The sequence below is a fragment of the Mastomys coucha genome, unplaced genomic scaffold (genome assembly GCF_008632895.1).
Source record: "Mastomys coucha isolate ucsf_1 unplaced genomic scaffold, UCSF_Mcou_1 pScaffold21, whole genome shotgun sequence".
Classification (NCBI taxonomy): Eukaryota; Metazoa; Chordata; class Mammalia; order Rodentia; family Muridae; genus Mastomys; species Mastomys coucha.
Genome location: NW_022196904.1, coordinates 155,255,954 through 155,274,991, shown reverse-complemented (window position 1 = coordinate 155,274,991; position 19,038 = coordinate 155,255,954). Strand labels below are relative to the sequence as shown.

The following is a 19,038-nucleotide window of genomic DNA, read 5'->3' as shown; positions in this document are numbered from 1 at the left end:
ATGAGATGATCATGTGGTTTTTGCCTTTCAGTTTGTTTTAGTCATGAGTTAGTAAGCTTTCTGTTGTTGTTTATATCCGGCTTTAACCCATGATGGTCAGATAGGGTGCGGAATGTTATTTTATTTTTTTGATATTTGTTGAGACTGGCTATATGTCTGAGTTTGTGGTCAGTTTGGGAGAAAGTTCCATGAAGTACTGAGAAGCAGATATATTCTTTTGGGTACACTTTTCCCCTTGCACCTTTGATTATTTTTCTTTGTTCCGCATGTTTAGTGTTTTGATTATTATGTTTTGTGGAGAATTATTTTTCCTGGTCCAGTCTATTTGGTGTTCTGTGTGCTTCTTGTACCTTGATAGGCATCTCCTTCTTTAGGTTAGGGAAACTTTCTTCTATAATTCTGTTGAAAATATTTTCTGTGCCTTTGACCTGGGTTTCTTTTCCTTCCTCTATTCCTATTATTCTTAAATTTGTTCTTTTCATAGTGTCCCAGACTTCCTGGATATTTTGTGCCTGGATTTTTTTTTTAATTTCTATTTTTTTTAGACTTAATATTATCTTTGACAGAGGCATCCATTTCTTCTACTTAGTCTTCAGGGCCTGAGATTCTCTTTTTTATCTCTTGTGTTCTGTTGGTAAAGCTTGCCTCTGAGGTTCCTGATTGAGTTCCTGATTTTTATATTTCCAGATTTCCCTTAGTTTGGGTTTTCATTATTGATTCTATTTCCATTTTCAGGCCTTGAACTGTTCTATTAATTTCCTTTTAATATTTATGTTTTCATAGATTTCTTTAAAGGCTTTATTCATTTCTTCCTTAAAGACCTCTATAATATTTACAAAGGCCGTTTTAGGGTCCTTTTCTTGCGATTCAGCTGTTTTGCAATACTCAGGACTTGCTCTGGTGGGTTGCTGGGCTCTAGTGGTGTCATATTATTCAGGCTGTTACTGTGTTTTTACACTGACACTTAGGCATCTGGGTTTGGGGAAATTATAATTGTAGGGGCTGATATTTGTTCTTGTCCTTGTCGCATGGGCATTTTGTTCCTCGGTTTCTGTTGCCCTCTCTGGTTCCTGGCGATGTGTGGAGAGTATGGTGGCTGTGTTTCCTGGTAGAAAGTCTTCTGAGGTCATGATAGGTGTGGCTGCTGGGGGTTCCAGGTAAAATGTGTTTCCATGTACTGGAAGCTGACACTTAGACGTGGAACTGGTCTAGGAGAAGAGGGCAGTGAGTGGGTCCACAGGAGGGAGGAAGGCAGGGTGTTTCACGAGGATCTACTTAGTCCCTTGGGAATGGGGCAGAGAGTCAGGAGAGGTCACAGTAGGTGGTCTGCTACAGAGCTGGGGATGAGACTGGGGGCTGGACTTAGAGGGAGAGGTGAGGATCATCAGTTAGGCTACCTGCTTCTCTGGCTGGAGTGCTGCTTTGAGGTTTTGCCTCCGGTTTTTCCTCAGTGAAAGCCTGTGATCAGGGACATGCAAGTCAAATAAACCCTTTCTGCTCCAAGTTGCTTTTAGTCGTGGTCTTCATCCCAGGAGTAGAAATCAAACTAAGATGCGCAGCAGTAAGAAAAGCAAAAGATACAAGGGGAAAAAAAGCCGACTTTCACTTATCAAAAGAGCTTGCTGTTAGTCATCGTATTCTTTTTAAGAGTAAAAGCTAAGGATGTGTATATTTCTTCCAGCACTCAGATATGATGGTGTGCCCCTCAGTTTACCACTGTAAACTCCCATGGCCTTGGTCCTCATCCACATCCCTCTCCCCTCCCACTTTATAAAGTACTTTTTCTTTTTTTTTTTAAAAATTAATTAATTTATTTTATTTATATGAGTACACTGTAGCTGTCTTTAGACGCACCAGAAGAGGGCATCGGATCCCATTACAGATGGTTGTGAGCCACCATGTGGTTGCTGGGATTTGAACTCAGGACCTGTGGAAGAGCAGTCAGTGCTCTTAACCACCGAGCCATCTCTCCAGCCCCTACTTTCTATTTCTTCTTTTGGTGACTTTGTAATATTAAATTATATTATATATTTCTATGTCTTGTTCCTTCACTTTGCATGATATCTTTTGACTGTGTGTGTTTTTTTTTTTTTATGTAAGAAGAAATTAGCCATTTCCCTTCCTTTCTCCATCCCATCCCCCAGTTTTTGATGGTGACAACATTTCCATTATATCATCATAATGCTGCCATTTTGCTTTTTGACTCTGTTACAGCATCCAGATCTTGCCTGTTGCTGTTGCTCCTACAGAGAAATATAGCCATGGCATTTACAGTGTGTTTACACTGTGTGTTTACACTGTGTGTTTACACTGTGTGTTTACACTGTGAATGGTTCTGTCTTAGGGACTTAGAAGCAGAATCTTTGTGTCACATTCACCTGAGGCCTCTGCAGAAGAGCTTCTAATTGCTCCCACATCGTAGACAGCCTTAGATGATCTAAGCAGGGCTTGCAAAACTGTTCCTGAAAACCTGTTTTGCAGCCTTTAGCCGATCTCTGTCCCCCTGGCCTATAAAATGATTAGGGCTTAAAGAGACATTTTAGAGAAAGTTGCTAGATTATGGTGACATTATGAGTTCCTGCTCCCCTCAGGGGGTACTTAGAGATAAGCACTTGGAGACCTGACATGGGTCCCTTGGTGTTTGACTGTGCCAGCATTGTGCCTAAAAAGGCTGGTTGGAATGTCCCGTTGTCTCAGTTGGGAAACAGCTATGCATTCACAGACCAGGCTCTAGCAGACTGCTTGTAGCTGACCGACTAGACCTGCAGGAGAGTGTTGGCTTTGGGGAGTGGGGAGACCACAGGGAAAGAGACTGGGGTTGCACTGCTGGTGGCAAGCCAGGGACTGTGCCTCCATAACAGGTGTCCCAAAGGAGCCAGTGGAGGGCTTCCTTGGTGGAGAGACCCCAGATGTGCTAAGTTTGAACCTAATCTTTAAATAACTAGTAATGAGACGTTAGTAGCCACCGCTCCAACCAGATGGCAAGCTGAAAGGAGACACAAGACATAGGAAGAAGGACATTGCAGCGCCCCTGGCCCTTACCCTGCGGCCATGCTTGTTTCCCACAGTCATGAGCCCAGTGCCAGGGAGACAAGCCAGCATGCAAATGAAGTTCCAAGCTTTCACTAGGACACAAATACGGACATTCTAACGACCTAATTTTAATTATGAGGTGATCAGAGGACATTTTTCATCTTACACCGGAAGAGACGTCTAGGACCTAGCCTTGAATTTCATCTAAATAGAAGAGAATCAGTAAAACGCACAGAGCAGCCTTGACTAATCCTGGAAAAGAACAGCAACCTGTTTCTTACAAGAGTCCTGCTTGTACACACTGTTCCTGGTGACACCGGCAGCATGGTGGGCGGAGAGCAGGAGATGTAATCCTGTGTCACTTGGGGGAGCAGGTCTTGAGCAGCCAAGCCAGATGGACTACTGCTCTTTTTAAAAATTAATTAATTAATTAATTTTTTGGTTTTTCGAGACAGGGTTTCTCTGTGTAGCCCTGGCTATCCTGGAACTCACTCTGTAGACCAGGCTGGCCTCGAACTCAGAAATCTGCCTGCCTCTGCCTCCCAAATGCTGGGACTAAAGGCATGCACCACCACCACACAGCAGATTACTGCTCTTGATGTCACATTTTCACAGGCTTCTGTTTCAGACTATGGCTTTTGTATTGGCTTCTTCTCTCTGGCTAAAGACAACTCAAGGAAGAAAGTTTATTCTGAGATCCGTGGTCTGTCCTGTTGCGTGTGTTTTACCTAGAGCATCAGACAGTTATCTATATTTGTTCTTTTGCATGTTTGTTTTGGCCCATGGTTGGAGAGGATCCACTGTCATGATGGGGAAGTACCAGTGGGATGGTGAGGTGGGTGGTCACATCCAGACTGCAGTTAGGGACTGAGGGAGAAGAATGTCTGTTTTGGGTCACTGTCCCCCTCCCTTTTAATCTGCAGTGGACCCCAGCCTGTGCGCTGGTGATGTCTACTTTCAGGATGGCTCCTCCTCCTTCTCTTCCTCCTCCTCCTCCTCAGTTAAACCTGTATAGAAATGCCCCAGCAGAGATGTATCTTCTAGGTCATTCTCAATCCAGTCTAGTTGGTAGTAAAGGTGAACTATTAAGTCTACTGAGTTATCCTTGAACTTTTGTGAAGACTCTCTTGACTCTGGGACTGGGGATGTAGTGTTGTGCCAGGGAAATGTCAGTGATCCCTCCAAAACAGATAGGAGCCAATCTGATGCAACTCACAGCAGGGTCTTTATTCTATTTGAGTTAGCTCGCCCCCACACCAACTCTGCAACACACTACCATCACACAGGACAGTTTTGGTGGTGGGGGAGCCCTGAATGTCTATCGGGGCAAAGCTTTATAGTAAGAAGCAAGCAGGGAGTACATGTGCAAGCATCTAATTGGAAAGCTGCTGTGGCCTTTAACATAATTGGCTGGTGCTGGGAGTCCTATCATAAACTTAACTTCTGTTCCCCTCTGCATTGGTGGTCATTAGGCAGGGGGTGGGTTTGTAACCTGGGGGTGCAGGCTTGTTGAGGGACTAACCTGGAGACATTGGTCTTGTTGAGGATATAACCTGGAAATGCTGGTCTTGTTGGGGAATAGCCTGGAGACTGGAGCTAGGCTGTTTTTGTTGGGGAGCAACTTGGAAACTAGTGCTAGGTACCAGCCTGTTAGTTTACCTGAGTTCAAACTCAGGTTTTCTAAAATGGAGTCTGAACTTAAAAGATTTGGCATCTCAGTAGCTCAGTTGGTAAGTGCTAACCTTGGAGAGGTGTCAAAAATTCAAGATCAGCTATGTAGTGAGTTTAGGCTAGCCTGGGCTACACGAGACTCAGTCTCTGTCTAGTCATACACTGACTAGACAGTTTATATATCTAGTTTATATATCTAGTTCCTTGACACACTTTTCTTGTATTTGAGTAACTTTCCCAAAATTGCAAAGGCATGTCCCAGGGAGAGCATTCTCTCCTTCAATTTTTAGAGTAGTCAGTGAGCTCTTTTAGTAAAAACTGAAATGTTCACCGGGTGGTGGCAGTGCATGCCTTTAATCCCAGCACTTGGGAGGCAGAGACAGGCAGATTTCTGAGTTCGAGGCCAGCCTGGTCTACAGAGTGAGTTCCAGGACAGCCAGGGCTATACAGTGAAACCCTGTCTCGAAAAACCAAAAAACCAAACGAAACCAAAACAAACAAACAAAAAAAACCCCTGAAATGTTCATGTCACCTGAAGAGAAAACAGAGTGGCAGTGTGTAAAATGATTATTAATATTCTGTATATAGTAATTAAGGCTGGAAAATAATATGGCAGCTGTTGTTCCTTAGCCAGCTAGTTCTTCAAAAAACAATACAGAGACCTTTTAATATTTCAAAGCTTTTGCCTTAGCTGTCCAGACTCTCAACTAGCTCGTCTGAGTTAGCCCAGCCACCTAGCCCCATCCAGCCAGGAGGCTTGCTAGGCCTTCCAGGCCTGTGATCACATCAGTCTCTTCCCGCGTCTCCTGGCAAAAGAACTTTTTCCTCCTTCTCTCCAGAGTTCCTTTTTCCCTCCCAGGAAGTTTCACTTTCTACTTCCTGCCCAGCCAATTGGCCATCAGATTTTTATTAAAGCCAATCAGAGACTGCCTTAGGTAGGCGAGGAAGGACAGAGGTACAACTTCACACAGCATACCCTAACAGCAGTGAACTCTTACCTTGAACATACATCTTTTTTAAACATGAATTATTTTCACTACTTTTAAATGATTATTTCCTCCTCTGCCCTTTCATTCTTGAACATCACATAATCAGATGACCCAGTGTAAACTAGGGCCACTTGGATTCAGTCTCTCCTTTTCTTTTCATAATTTTTCACAATTTCAGTTTTAATTATTTGTGTTATTTTATCTTTTGAAGATTTATTTTATTTATGTGTGTGTGTGTGTGTGTGTGTGTGTGTGTGAGAAAGAGAGAGAGAGAGAGAGAGAGAGAGAGAGAGAGAGAGAGAGAGAGAGAGAGAGAATGAGAATGAATAAGCCAGATCTGTGCCCTCGGAGGCCAGAGGAGGGTGTTAGATTTTTCAAGTGGTGGGAGTTCCCTGACGTAGATGCTGGTAACTGGACTCAGTTCCTCTGCATGAGCATCAAACCCTCTTAACCACTGAGTCTGCTCCAACGCCTCTTCAGTTTTTAATTTATCTTTTAGGTGTTTTTCTTTTCTTTTTGCTTTTTCCATTCTATAGTAATATTTATTTCATAATTATATTTTTGTGACATTATTAACAGTTTTTGATCACCAAATCCTTCTTTTCATAGCAGCTATTCTAGTTTGATGTATGTTGTGTTTACAGCTCTCTTTGAAGACATGTGTGAGATACATTAATATATTTTTATTATCTGAGAAGAATGTTGTCTGCATTGTAGTGGGTAGTGCTCTTTCACTTTATCTGGAAAGATGTAAACAAAGGTCTTATCAGCTCCAGAAAGGGAGCCAAGAATAGATTAAAGAGATGATACCAGTATATACGGAATGCCATAGGAAACCTGTTACTTTATGTGCTAACAATAAAATAAAAATTTTTTTTTAAAAAACACATAAGAGCATACCTGACATTTTAAATATTAATATCCTTCTTTGCTAACTTTGAAACAGAGCTGAAGTTAGAGTCAGGTGCTCGCTAGTATCAACTTGACACAGCCTAGAGTCATCTGAGAGGATGGAGCCTCCCTTGAGAAAATACCTCCATAAGATGTGGCTGTAGACAGGCCTGTAGGGCGGTTTTTTTTTTTTTTTTTAATTAGATATTTTCTTTATTTACATGTCATATTGATTTTTCCTTTCCCAGTTTCTCCTCAAAAACAAAACAAAACAAAACAAAACAAAAAAAAAAAAACAACAACAAGAAGAAGAACAAAACCCTGTTCCTTCCTCCCTCCCTCTGCTCGCCACCCCACCCTCTCCCACTTACTGGCACTGGCATTCCCCTGCACTGGGGCACAGAACTTTCACAGGACCAAGGGTCTCTCCTCCCATTGATGACCGACTTGGCCATCCTCTACTATACACATGCTGCCAGAGCCATCAGTCCCACCATGTGTACTCCCTGGTTGGTGGTTTAGTACCTGGGAGCTCTGAGGGTATTAGTTAGTTCATATTGTTGTTCATCCTAAGGGGCTGCAAACCCTTCAGCTCCTTTGGTCCCTTCTTTAACTCCTTCATTGGGGACCTGTACTCAGTTCAATGGATGGTTGTGAGTCTCTACTTCTGATTTAGTTGGGTACTGTCAGAGCCTCTCAGGAGACAGCTATATCAGGCTGGAGTGCCCTTCCTTCAGTCTCTGCTCCATAGTTTGTCTCTGCAACTCCCTCCATGGGTATTTTGTTCCCCCTTTTAAGAAAGAATGAAGTGTCCACATTTTGCTCTTCCTTCTTCTTTAGATTCTTGTGGTTTATGGATTATACTCGAGTATTCCGAACTTCTGGGCTAATAACCACTTATCAGAGAGTGCATAACATGTGTGTTCTTTCGTGATTGAGTTACCTCACTCAGGATGATATTCTCCAGATCCATCCATTTCCCTAAGAAGTTCATAAATTCATTGTTTTTAATAGTTGAGTAGTACTCCATTGTGTAGATGTACCACAATTTCTGTATCCATTCTTCTGTTGAGGGACATCTGGGTTATTTCCAGTTTCTGGCTATTATATATAAGGCTGCTATGAATATATGGAACATGTGCCCTTATTACATGTTGGAGCATCTTCTGGGTATATGCCCAGGAGTGGTATAGCTGGGTCCTCTGGTAGTACTATGTCCAGTTTCTGAAGGAACCACCACACTGATTTCCAGAGTGGTTGTACCAGCTTGCAGTCCACCAGCAATGAAGGAGTGTTTCTCTTTCTCCACAACCTCTCCAGCATCTGCTGTCCCCTGAGTCTTTTATCCTAGCCATTCTGACTGGTGTGAGGTGGAATCTCAGGGTTGTTTTGATTTGCATTTCTCCCTGATGACTAAGGATGGCGTTTTCTTAATTAGTGTTTCATAGGGTGAGACTTAGCCCATTGTGGGTGGTGTCATCTCTGGGCTGGTGGTCCTGGGTTCTATGAGAAAACAGGCTGAGTAAGCTATGGGGAGCAAGCCAGTAAGCAGCACCCCTCCATGGCATCTGTATCAGCTTCTATGTCTAGGTTCCTGCCCTGTTTGAGTTCCTGTCCTGACTTCTTTTGATCAAGAACAATGATCTGGAAATGCAAGTCAAAGAAACCCTGTCCTCCCCAAATTACTGTGGTCATGGTGTTTTATCACAGCAAAAATAACTCAAACTAAGACAGTCAATAAGATTATATCATTTTGGGACTGGAGAGCTGAAGCACTTGTTGCTCTTGCAGAGGACCTAGGTTCTATTCCCAGACCCACATGGTATCGTAGCTCCAGTTCCAGGGCATCTGATGTCCTCTTCTGCCCTCCAAGGGGAGCAGGTAAGCACATGGTACATTACATGCAGGCAAGATACTCATACACATAAAATAATACATAGATCTAAAAATAGTTTTAAAAAGATCATATACATTTACTATAAAGGACGACTTCTTTTGAAAAAGTGTGTCTGTGTGTGTGTGAGAGAGACTGTGTGTGTGTGTGTTTGCACTATTCCGTGAGTGTGTGAATGCTCCATGGCACACATGTGGAGGTCAGAGAACAACCTTCTAGAGTCAGTGTTCACAGTCTACCTTTGATGGGGAGACCTCTCTGGTTTCTGATGCTTTACCCCAGGTTAGCTGGCCCATGAGCTTCTTGGGTTGATCCTCCTGCCCCTTGTCTCCCATCTCATAGAAGCATGGAAAATGTAGATGAATACCATCACATCTGGCTTTTTAACATGGATTTGGGGGATTAAACTCAGGTCTCTCTCAGGTTACACTTTTTCCCTCTTTTCCCTGCAGAGCCAACATTCTCTCCTTGGCCCTCAATCTTCTCTTCTTATGTTATGGAAACTTTGAAGCATACTGCAAATGGAGAGAAACCTAGAAAGCCCCCCACATATAGCAGCTACAGTAACCAACATTTGTCCAAAATGATGTCGTAGAGACTTCTAGTGACTTCCCTCCTCCTCAGCCTTTGGATGACTTTGAGGCACATTTATTTCATCTTTAAATGCTTTAGGATACATTTATAAAGGACAGACATTTTACTGAGCTTGCTAAGCATCTAGTCACTGCCTCATATATAACTTTCATGGTTCTTTTGCTTTGATTAGAGCCAAACAACAACATTGTATTACACCTGGCTGATGTTTCTCTGCATTTGCTGCAGTCTGTAACTCTTTCTTCCTCTTTTTTTTTTTTTCTGATGAAGAAACTATTTTTTTTTAAATGTCTATTTGAGTTATAATGTATCTTGTGCTGGGTTTGCCACCTCATCTATCCCCTTTATTTCCTGTAACTGGCTGTTGAATCTGTAGGCTTGACCTTGCTCAGGTTGCATTCTGGGAGGCCAGTGAGTGACAATGCGAGCTGTCTCTTTTCTGGTAACATGGCTGTGACTGATGACACTGGACAACTTGAATAACTTTAGTCTTTTATGTTTAGTCACAAGTAGAAGTCCCTGAACTGTTGATCGTACACTGGGTCCTGGAGGTTCTCTACCCTCTGAGACGCCAGGTCAGTGTCTTTGAAAAGGACCTGCATCTACCGGAGGAAGCCACACCCTGCAACTTGTTCTGGGTGCTTTGTGGGTTATCTGAATGCCCTAACTGTTCTCCTCAGAAATGCTCACTGTTTTAATCATATTTATTTCCCTCTTTCACTACTGGCTTACCTGTTAAGCCTTCCCAGAAAACCAGTAACCAATGGGAACCTTTGGAAATACTCACTATATGATGATTTATTGAATACACAGCTCTGGCAGGCTTGGTTTTAGGCACACAGGTGGAAGTGGACTCCTTGGATTTTTACTGGTTCTTTTCTGGTGTCAGAACTCTCCAGATGTCACATGAAATACTTGACTTGACCAATGTGAGCTGATTGGTTACTGGGGTATACAATATTGTCTGCTCATTTTTCTTTCTTTCCTTTTCTTCCCTCCTTCCCTTTTTTCTTCCCTCCTTCCCCTTTCCCCTCAGTCTTCCATGCTTTAGAACTTTATATATACAGAAGCACAAGGCATATATGCCTTCACTCACTTGGATGCTGCTGAGCTCATCCATATCGCCACATGTATCAGTGGCCTGCTCTTGGTCATTGCTTGGCCTTGACTCTACCGGGGACTTCTTGGAATTACTGAATCACCAGTGTGCTTAAAGGCCAATAGTGTTTCATCATGCTTGTTTTATTTTATAGTGGCTTCCTCAATAGACCCTGTGGAGAGCCGAGCTCCGAGAGTGAGAGGCCTCGTAAACAAAGGCCTTATTTGGCTAAGCTTGCTGCCATTGGTTGCTTCCACATCTGGTGACCTATCCTCTTTTGCCACATAGCCCATTGGGATTGGCTAAGCTTGGGAGTACTCAACAGCCGAGGGTGGGCCGGGAGGCGGAGCTCAAGTAACAGCTCCAGAGAGGAGGAGTAGAGTAGGCAGAAGTAGGAGAAGCAGGCAGGAGGAGCAGGAGGGAGAAGCATTGTTAAAAGGTTCCTGAAATAAACTGCAAAAGGAAGAGCTTGTGTCGTCACGTCTTTCTTGCGAGGAGGACATAACAAGACCCAATCAATTTAACAAAATAATTTATTTTTATTTTATGTGTATTGGCATTTTGCCTGTGTGATGTTGCCAGATCCTGGAGTTACAGACAGTTGTGAGTGGCCATGTGGGTGCTGAGAATTGGGTAAGAGTCTGAGCTCAAAGAGTGGAAAGCATGGGTCAGATACAGGAAAAGTTTGTGGAGAAGTCATGTTATACTCCCAACACAAAACAAATGGCTTAATTATAATTTGGCATGAGGTTAAGAAAGGGTCAGTTCCAAGCACTCATGCATGCCATGGAGACCATACTGTTTTTGTTCTCTCAACCTAGAAGAGCCCCTAGGCATGGGGCTGTAGTCAGCATCTGAAAGCCAGCATCCTGGCCAGGAGCCCAGAGAGGGCCTATGGCTCTCCATTGGGGGCACAGCTGGCCAGAGCCATAGAGAAGGATCCAGAAGATCAGTTCTTCACCATGCCTTGCTTTTTTTTTTTTTTCAACAGGGTTTATCCATAACCAAATTGAACTGGAGGCCAAAGGCAAAGAAATCCCTTACTGCAGCCACAGGTGGAGAGGAAGAGGGAGCAGAGAGAGGAGCTGGCTAGGCACATGGACAGGAGTTCACACAGAAGCCCACGGCCACATATTCAGTGAGGTCTAGTGAAGGCATTTTGAAAACAGCATGCCTACTGGTTATATTCACTGCTTGAGTATCGTTTCCAGCTGACTTCATTTTAGGTGAATCACAGACTAAGGAATGAAAGGCTGGCACCAGGCCTGGTGAAGTTCTTGTAAAACTCACTTTGTAGTATCAAGTTCCATCCTCCAAAGAGAGGATGTCCTTCCTTTCTTTCTTCCTTCCTTCCTTTCTTTCTTCCTTCCTTCCTTCCTTCCTTCCTTCCTTCCTTCCTTCCTTTCTTTCTTTCTTTCTTCCTTTCTTTCTTTTCTTTCTTCCTTCCTTCCTTCCTTCCTTCCTTCCTTCCTTCCTTCCTTCCTTCCTTCCTTCCTTCCTTTCTTTCTTTCTTTCTTTCTTTCTTTCTTTTTCTTTCTTTCTTTCTCGACAAGCCCTAGTTGGTCTGGAAACTCTCTATATAGACCAGGCTGGTCTTGAACTCACAGAGATCCACTTCCCCCTGCCTCCCAAGTACTAGGATTAAAGGCATGTATGCCACTATGCCCAGTTTTCTTCACTCAGTAATAAACATGTCTATACAGTACTTTTCAAAGGACCTTAAGATAGGAAATTTGTATACCACATTAATTTCTTGAGATTGGTAAGGACAAAGATCCATTTAACAGAAAAAGGAAATCTTTTTTTTTTTTAAAAGATTTATTTATTTTTCTTCTTGTTTTTTTTCGAGACAGGGTTTCTCTGTGTAGCCCTGGCTGTCCTGGAGCTCACTCTGTAGACCAGGCTGGCCTCGAACTCAGAAATCCTCCTGCCTCTGCCTCCCCAGTGCTGGGATTAAAGGCGTGCTCCACCACCGCCCGGAAAAAGGAAATCTTAACAAGGGTGTCCTAGGATTTTGCAACAAATAAGTGGGCAAACCTGAATTTGCATTGGATCCTAGCCCCAAATTTCATATTTCTTTAAAGAAAAACCCTATATATACTTTCTGTAGAGAGAAACTCAAATCATCTGCAGGAACATTTTTTAATGAAAGGATGAATAAAATATGAGAAACATAAGAAAAATTTCCCCTTCCTGGTGTTGCTAGGTAGTTTTTGTGGCATTGGCATTCACAGCTGATGTTTTCCTAGTGTTTGTTGGTGGCAAAAAATAATTACAGAATGATGTTTTATATTTGCTTTTGTTTTTGATAAGGTCTTGTTTTTGTAAATAGTCAGTTCTCAAGTTAAACGACAATGTTTAATCTCTAATTGAACTAAGCAAACACTGAGTTCTTGGTTGGCTTCAGGCAATCCTTATTTATTTAAACAGATACTATTTTTTTTTGGAGGATATTTCCTTTTTTGTTTGTTTGTTTTTGTTTTTCAAGACAGGGTTTCTCTGTGTAGCCTTTGCTGTCCTGGAACTCACTCTGTAGGCCAGGCTAACTTCAAACTCAGAAATCCATCTGCCTCTGCCTCCCAAGTGCTGGGGTTAAAGGCGTGTTGCCACCACTGCCCAGCGAGATACTATTTTTTAACTTTGTAAAAAAGTTCATGGAAGGTTATTGAACATGTTTTAGAACCTAAACTGTTTTGGACTGAAACAAGAGCCTACCCCCTTACTTTAGTTTGCGACTATGACTTTTGGGTGTTGATGACTCAGCTCTTACTCTTCAGTGGTCCACTTAGACCCTTGGGCTCTTCAGCTGCCTGCTTGAAGTTACTGATCTGGCAAAACTCAGGCAGAGTCCGAATGGGCCAAGGAGAAAATAGCAGGAGCCCAGTGTAAGACACAGATAAAAGATCAAGGAAGAAGAAATATTTGCAGAGAGGAAGAAAAATAGGGACCTGAAGAGAGTTCACAACACTTAGAAATATGAAAACAAAATATAAAAACAAGACTTAACTTTGTTTCCCTTTTCTTTGAAAAGATTCATTTGTTTATTATGTATGCAATGTTCTCCCTGCGTGTATGCCTGCACACCAAAAGAAGACACCAGATCTCATTATAGCTGATTGTGAGCTATCATGTGATTGCTGGGAATCGAACTCAGGACCTCTGGAAGAATAGCCAGTGCTTTTAATCTCTGAGCCATCTCTCCAGCGTCTACTTTGTTACTTAAAGTTTTCACTTTTGATTTTTTTACTTTTGCCTTAAAGTTTCCTCCTGGAGGATAATGTCTGGCTTAAATGTATGTATTTAATACATATCTGCATATGAAGCCATCTGCACACGAGGCCATCTGCACATTCAGCTCCTTTCTAAGCACTCATTCTCTCATTGCAGGTGAATCTTTTTGTGCTGCTCTCCGTGGTTTGCATCCTCTTAAATCTCGCAGGGTTCATCCTAGGCTGTCAAGGAGCCCAGTTTGTATCCAGCGTGCCCAGATGTGATCTGGTAAGCTCCCTGTGCTTTTGCTGTTGTGCTAGGCACAAGCTGCCCTGACCTAAAAGAACGTGGGCAAAGTAAGCAAAGAGAAGCTGCTGCTAAGTACCTTCCTCAAGTTGTCAGTCATTTGGCCAGAGTAGCAAGTGGCCAGAGCAGAGCCATGCAGCTCCTGGTTAGGGGATGGATGGGCCAGGTCTCCACGGTTGATGGATGGGCCTGCCTGCTTCTAAAGAACAAAGAATCCAGGTCATCAGAATTCAGGTCAAAGATCCTTTATCTAAAGGCTTTGGAGGCCAGGTGTGTGTTAGCATTTGGAGATTTTCTGATTTTGGAAGAGAAATATAATACATTGATCATCTATTATGTAGCATGGCAGTGACATCTGGGACAGGAAGCTGTAATCAGAGCTTTTTGGATCTCACACTGGTGGATAAGAGGCTGGACAATTTTACAGAATTTCTGACCTAAAACAGGTTTTATAGAGCCAGCATGGTGGCATATGCCTTTAATCCCAGCACTCAGGAGGCAGAGGCAGGCGGATGATCTCTGTGAGTTCAAGGCCAGCCGGGTCTACATAGTGAATTCCAGGGCTATGTGGAGAGAGGGAGACCTGGTCTCAAACAAAAACAAAGAAACAATAAATGAAACAAAACAAAAAGCCCTAAAATAAATAGTTTTTTATAAATTGTGGAGAAGTGCTTGTAAAACAGTCTATTTTGACTATTTTCTATGTACTCCGGTTCAGTAGTATTCATTTAGCAGTATACATTTACACTGCTGTACAGAGTCTCCAGAGCTCTTCATGTCTCTCCATCACCCTCTCCCCCAGCTACTGGCATTGCACCATCTATTTCATCAATTCTACTCCAGACAGGTCCATGTAAATAGAATCCCACAGTTTTTGTCTTTCTGGGGGTGCTGTCCTTGAGGTAGAGCTTGCAGCATAGTCTGTGTCAGAATCCCTTTTCTCTTCTTAAACAGTTTATTTATTTTTATTTTATGTACATTGGTGTTCTGACTGAATGTATGTCTGTGTGAGGGTGTCGTATCCCCTGGAATAGGAGTCCAGACAGTTGTGAGCTGCCGTGTGAGTCCTCGGGAAGAGCAGTTAGTGCTCTTAATTGCAGAGCCATTTCTCCAGCCCCTGAGTTCTCTTTCTTTTAAAGGCTGACTAATATTCCATGTCTGTGTCTGTGACACACTTTGTCCACTCATCTGTGGATGGGTCTGTGGGTTGTTGCCACCTTCTGTCTGTTGTGTCTAAGGCTGGTGTGACCAGGAGTGCATAAATGTCTCTTCCAAGCCTTGCTGTTAGTTCCTTTGTGTATTTCTGGGTCTCTGAACATTAAAAAAAAAAAAAAGACTTCTAGTGATAAATATCTCACTTAGTGCAAAGTAGCATGTGTAGACTCTTAAGTTATAGTAAACCTTAATTTATTTTGAATTTTGTCCATTGTAATCTACCTATAGAAACTAGGAGGATGTGAGCCAAGAAGGCTGACTTATTGCTAGAAAAACTGTGGTCAAGCCCTGTGGAGAAACGCATAACCTTCCCATTCAGAAAACTCCCCAGGAACTCACAGAATCTGCTGTGGTTTCTCACATTCTTCACTAATCTTAAAGCAAGCATCAAAGCTTTTTGTTCAAATGATTGTGATGAGCAATAGCTGGCCAGTTGGTATGACATGAGTATATTCAGATGAAATAGAAAATATATGTTTAATATGATGAGAGAGGCACAGCAGTGGTCAGTTTGGAAAGGAAGCTGACGCAGTCCCTTCAGGTATGGGGTTCCTTAGTGTGAAAAGGCCTCGTATTTGTTAGCGTTTCTATTGCTGTGATAAAACACCATGACCAGGGCAACTTATAATAGACAATGTTTAATTGGGTTTATGGTTTCAGAGGGTTAGAGTCCACAATGCTGGAGGAAAGGCATAGTGTTAGGAACCGCCGAGAACTCACTTCTTGATTCACAAGTAGTAGACAACTGGGGTGGTGGGACACTAACTGGGAATGCCATGGGCTTTTGAAACCCAAAGCCCATGTGACATGCCTCCTTCAACTAGGCCACACTCCCTAATCCTTCCAAACAATTCTACCAGCTGGGGACCAGGTATTCAAACATATACTATGGGAGTCTCTCTATTCATGGCCGCAAGGCTGTGATGGGCCTGAAGGTGGGAGAGAGAGCATTAGACAGAAGGTTGTACAAGATGCTAGAGGAGGGACAATAGTAGGGACCTTAAAAGGACATGAAGCTTCCTTTTCAGACCCTGAGAGGAGCTTTATTAGGAATGGAAAATAAGAGAGAGATACAGAGAGAGTAATGAGAATGAGGGAGACAGAGGAAGAGAGAGGTGGGGGACTAAAGCAGAGGAAGGCCAGAGCAGGAGGGGTGTGCTGAGGGTAGGGGCAGAAGAGGAGCCTCCTTAGGGAATAGCCTTCAGAACACTTCCATGATGAAAATGTCTAAGATGTCTCCAGCCCAATCTCCTAAACAAAGGTAAAACTATAACTTTATCACTTCATAAAAAGGAGGTAGCAGCAAGTTTGACATCACACGGTTTAGTTCAACATAGTATGCATGGCAAAGAGCAAGGAGGAGCTCGGTGTTATAAAGTGAGAGCTGTCCAGTCATAGCACAGGCTGTTTCTTAACACTGCCCTGCAGAGAGCTGCAGGGTTGCAGGTCCTGATCCAGGCTATATGATCTGGCCTAAAGGTGCAGGCTAGTGTTCTGACAGAGAGAAAGCATGCTCTCATTTCTCTTGGGCAAATATTGCTGGATTATGTGGCAAAGACATCAAACTTTACAAGAAGCTCCTAAACCATTTTCCTTCATAGTTGGTCAAAGTAAACACTTTCAATTATTTATTGAGCAATGAGACAGAATCTTACTATATAGTCCTAGCTGTCCTGGAACTCACTATGTAGATCAGGTTGGTCTGAAACTCATAGAGAATCTGCTGGCCTCTGCCTCCCGAGTGCACCCACTGCTGTGCCTGGTTAGCACACACCTTTTGGAACGGATAGTGTTATTGAAGAGCTTCAATTCATATGTCCAGCAATGACTCCCATCTCCACTAGCTGAAGATGTTTCTATTCTGAGGGACTAAAGTAAGAGCTTGTCCATCACAGTGATCGATGGGGAAGTGGCTGGGTAGCTAAGACCATTTGCTGCTCTGGCTGAAGACCTGAGTTCTGTCCTCATGACCTTTCCCCTTTCTGGCCTCTGTGGGCATCCACACACATGCAACACACACACACACACACACACACACACACACACACACACACACACACACACACACATGCTTGCATGTGTGCACACACACAGAGAGTCACTGCAATTTAATTTACACTTCCCTAATTGCTTTAGCATGTTTTTTCAAATCTTTCTAGAACATTCTAATGTGCAGCTAATGTGCCATAGTGTTGGGCATAACAAGGAAGAGCAGAGATCTGATAGTGTCAGATAGTGACTTCCAGGTTGAAGGGAGGACGTTTCGCATCTGAAAAAGTTTACAGATATTTTTGAGATCACTTAAAACAATGGAAGAGAACTAAGAACAAACCGTTAGACAGCTTGAGCAGAGGTGGGGTAAGAATAAAAATGGTGGAGGAACAGGAACACCAAAGGCACTGTTGCTTACTGTCATTTGCACAGAGCCTCAGGACTTCTTGTGGCACGTAGGAATACTACTTGCCGTTCATGACTATGTAATGATCAGACTCTCAAGCAGTTCTGTTTAAAGGGTCTAGCGTAGACTTGTCTTGACAGTCTTGCCACCTATTCAGGCTCACCCTGAAGACTGCAGACAGCAGAAGTTCCTGTGTACTTGGCAGTCGGCTGGGATACTGCAGCCTCGATACACATCCTCCACCCCCACCCCTGGGCCTTCGCCCCTCATTAGACACTTCACAGCAAGAATGCGCTGGTGAGGAAGGGCTCCTTTGGACGATGACACCTAACACTACCAGAGGGAACTATGAAATATGGGCCCTTGAGGAAGGTCTGGAGGCTTGCACCAAGGACTGAAAATAGAAACCATCCTGAGTCACATGGAAATAGTTTGGTTCCCATGAGGAAGGAGAAGAGTGAAAGTTGGCAGTCATCTGCAGGAGGTTGACTTGTCACTCCCTGGTACCACTGTGGTGCTCACCTAGACACTGTTCAACAGGAAGCTCAGAGGAGGGAGACCCTCCAAGTAATGTCCTGCTGAATCCAACTTCATGTGAGGGAACCCACTGACTGTGGGAGGAGAGGGGCAAAGGGAGGCTAGGGATGCTGAGAGGAGGAAGAACACGTGGAGCCTGTGGAAGTGGCCACTGTCCTTGTCATTTAGAGGGCGAGAGACTAGTGTCAGTATTAAGTGGGACTCATCCTCAACACCGTGAGACAGTTGTGGGAAAATTCTAATACAAATAGCCCTGGGACTGTCTGTGTGGGGTCTTAGGTGTGGTGGGGATGTTGTACCAAGTTATGAGACTGACTGGTAGAGCGGATCATGGAAACCATCAGGGTAACTCTGGCTGTTATTCTTTGTGTCAGAGACAGAATATACGTAAAAACCCAACATAATAATGCATTATCTTAAACACAGTTTTATGACAAAGAATTAAAAGTATTAGAGTCCTTGGAGGTCTAGAAGAGGTCAGGCTAACCTGTAAGAGCAGAAGGAACCAATGTGGTCGTCCCGGGACAGAAGTGGGCAGACTGAGGGAGAAGGGCCGTGAAGGAGTTTCTCTGATATGATGGTAACGGCTGGTGTTGAGAAGTGCTTGGGTGATGCAAGTACATTGCAGAAAACTCCTCAAATGATATCCTTACTATTTGTATATATGTAGTTATCACATATATGCAAATCTCACCTCAAAAGAAAAAAAAAAACAATAATAGTGGATCCCCATTCATTCATGTAATTTAATGGTGGGAACTTTTATTTCTTTAGCTGCCCACTCAACTTCACTATGAGGAACCAAATTTTTCCTTAGTTTTCACAAAACCACGACACTCAGTGCTGCACCTAGAGATTAAGAACCTTGACCCAAGAAGAAAAATGCCTCCCCAGCAGTTCAAACAGTGTGACAGCGTCATCCTCCTTTGGAGAGTTTGCACTTAGGGAATTGAGAGCTGCCTAATTAACAGTGGTGAATGAACAGTCAGTGAGCTGTAACCTTCCTTGTTAGGAAAACGGTTAGCAAAGCCAAGCAAGCTCAGACTGCAGAACAAGTTAGAAGGATTGCCTCTGCCCTCAGGCTTTGAGTCCCCAAACCAGATGTCACATATTTTCTCAGCTTATTTTAAGAAAAATTAGGAAAAGTGGCCAAAAGTTGGCAGAGCATCTCATTAAGACTGGACAAGGTTACTCATCAATT

General features: G+C 43.2%; 1 protein-coding gene across 2 annotated transcripts in view; it reads left to right on the top strand.

Moving 5' to 3' along the window:
• Positions 1-19,038, top strand: part of Fam189a2 (family with sequence similarity 189 member A2) — a 56,236-nt gene that overhangs the window by 21,341 nt on the left and 15,857 nt on the right. The window contains exon 3 of one of the 2 annotated variants that reach the window (XM_031389965.1): positions 13,559-13,669. The exons of the other annotated variant lie outside the window; for it this stretch is intronic. Within the exon in view, the coding sequence (XP_031245825.1) occupies positions 13,559-13,669 (111 nt within the window). The remainder of the gene's footprint in view (positions 1-13,558; positions 13,670-19,038) is intronic. 2 annotated transcript variants of the gene reach the window in all.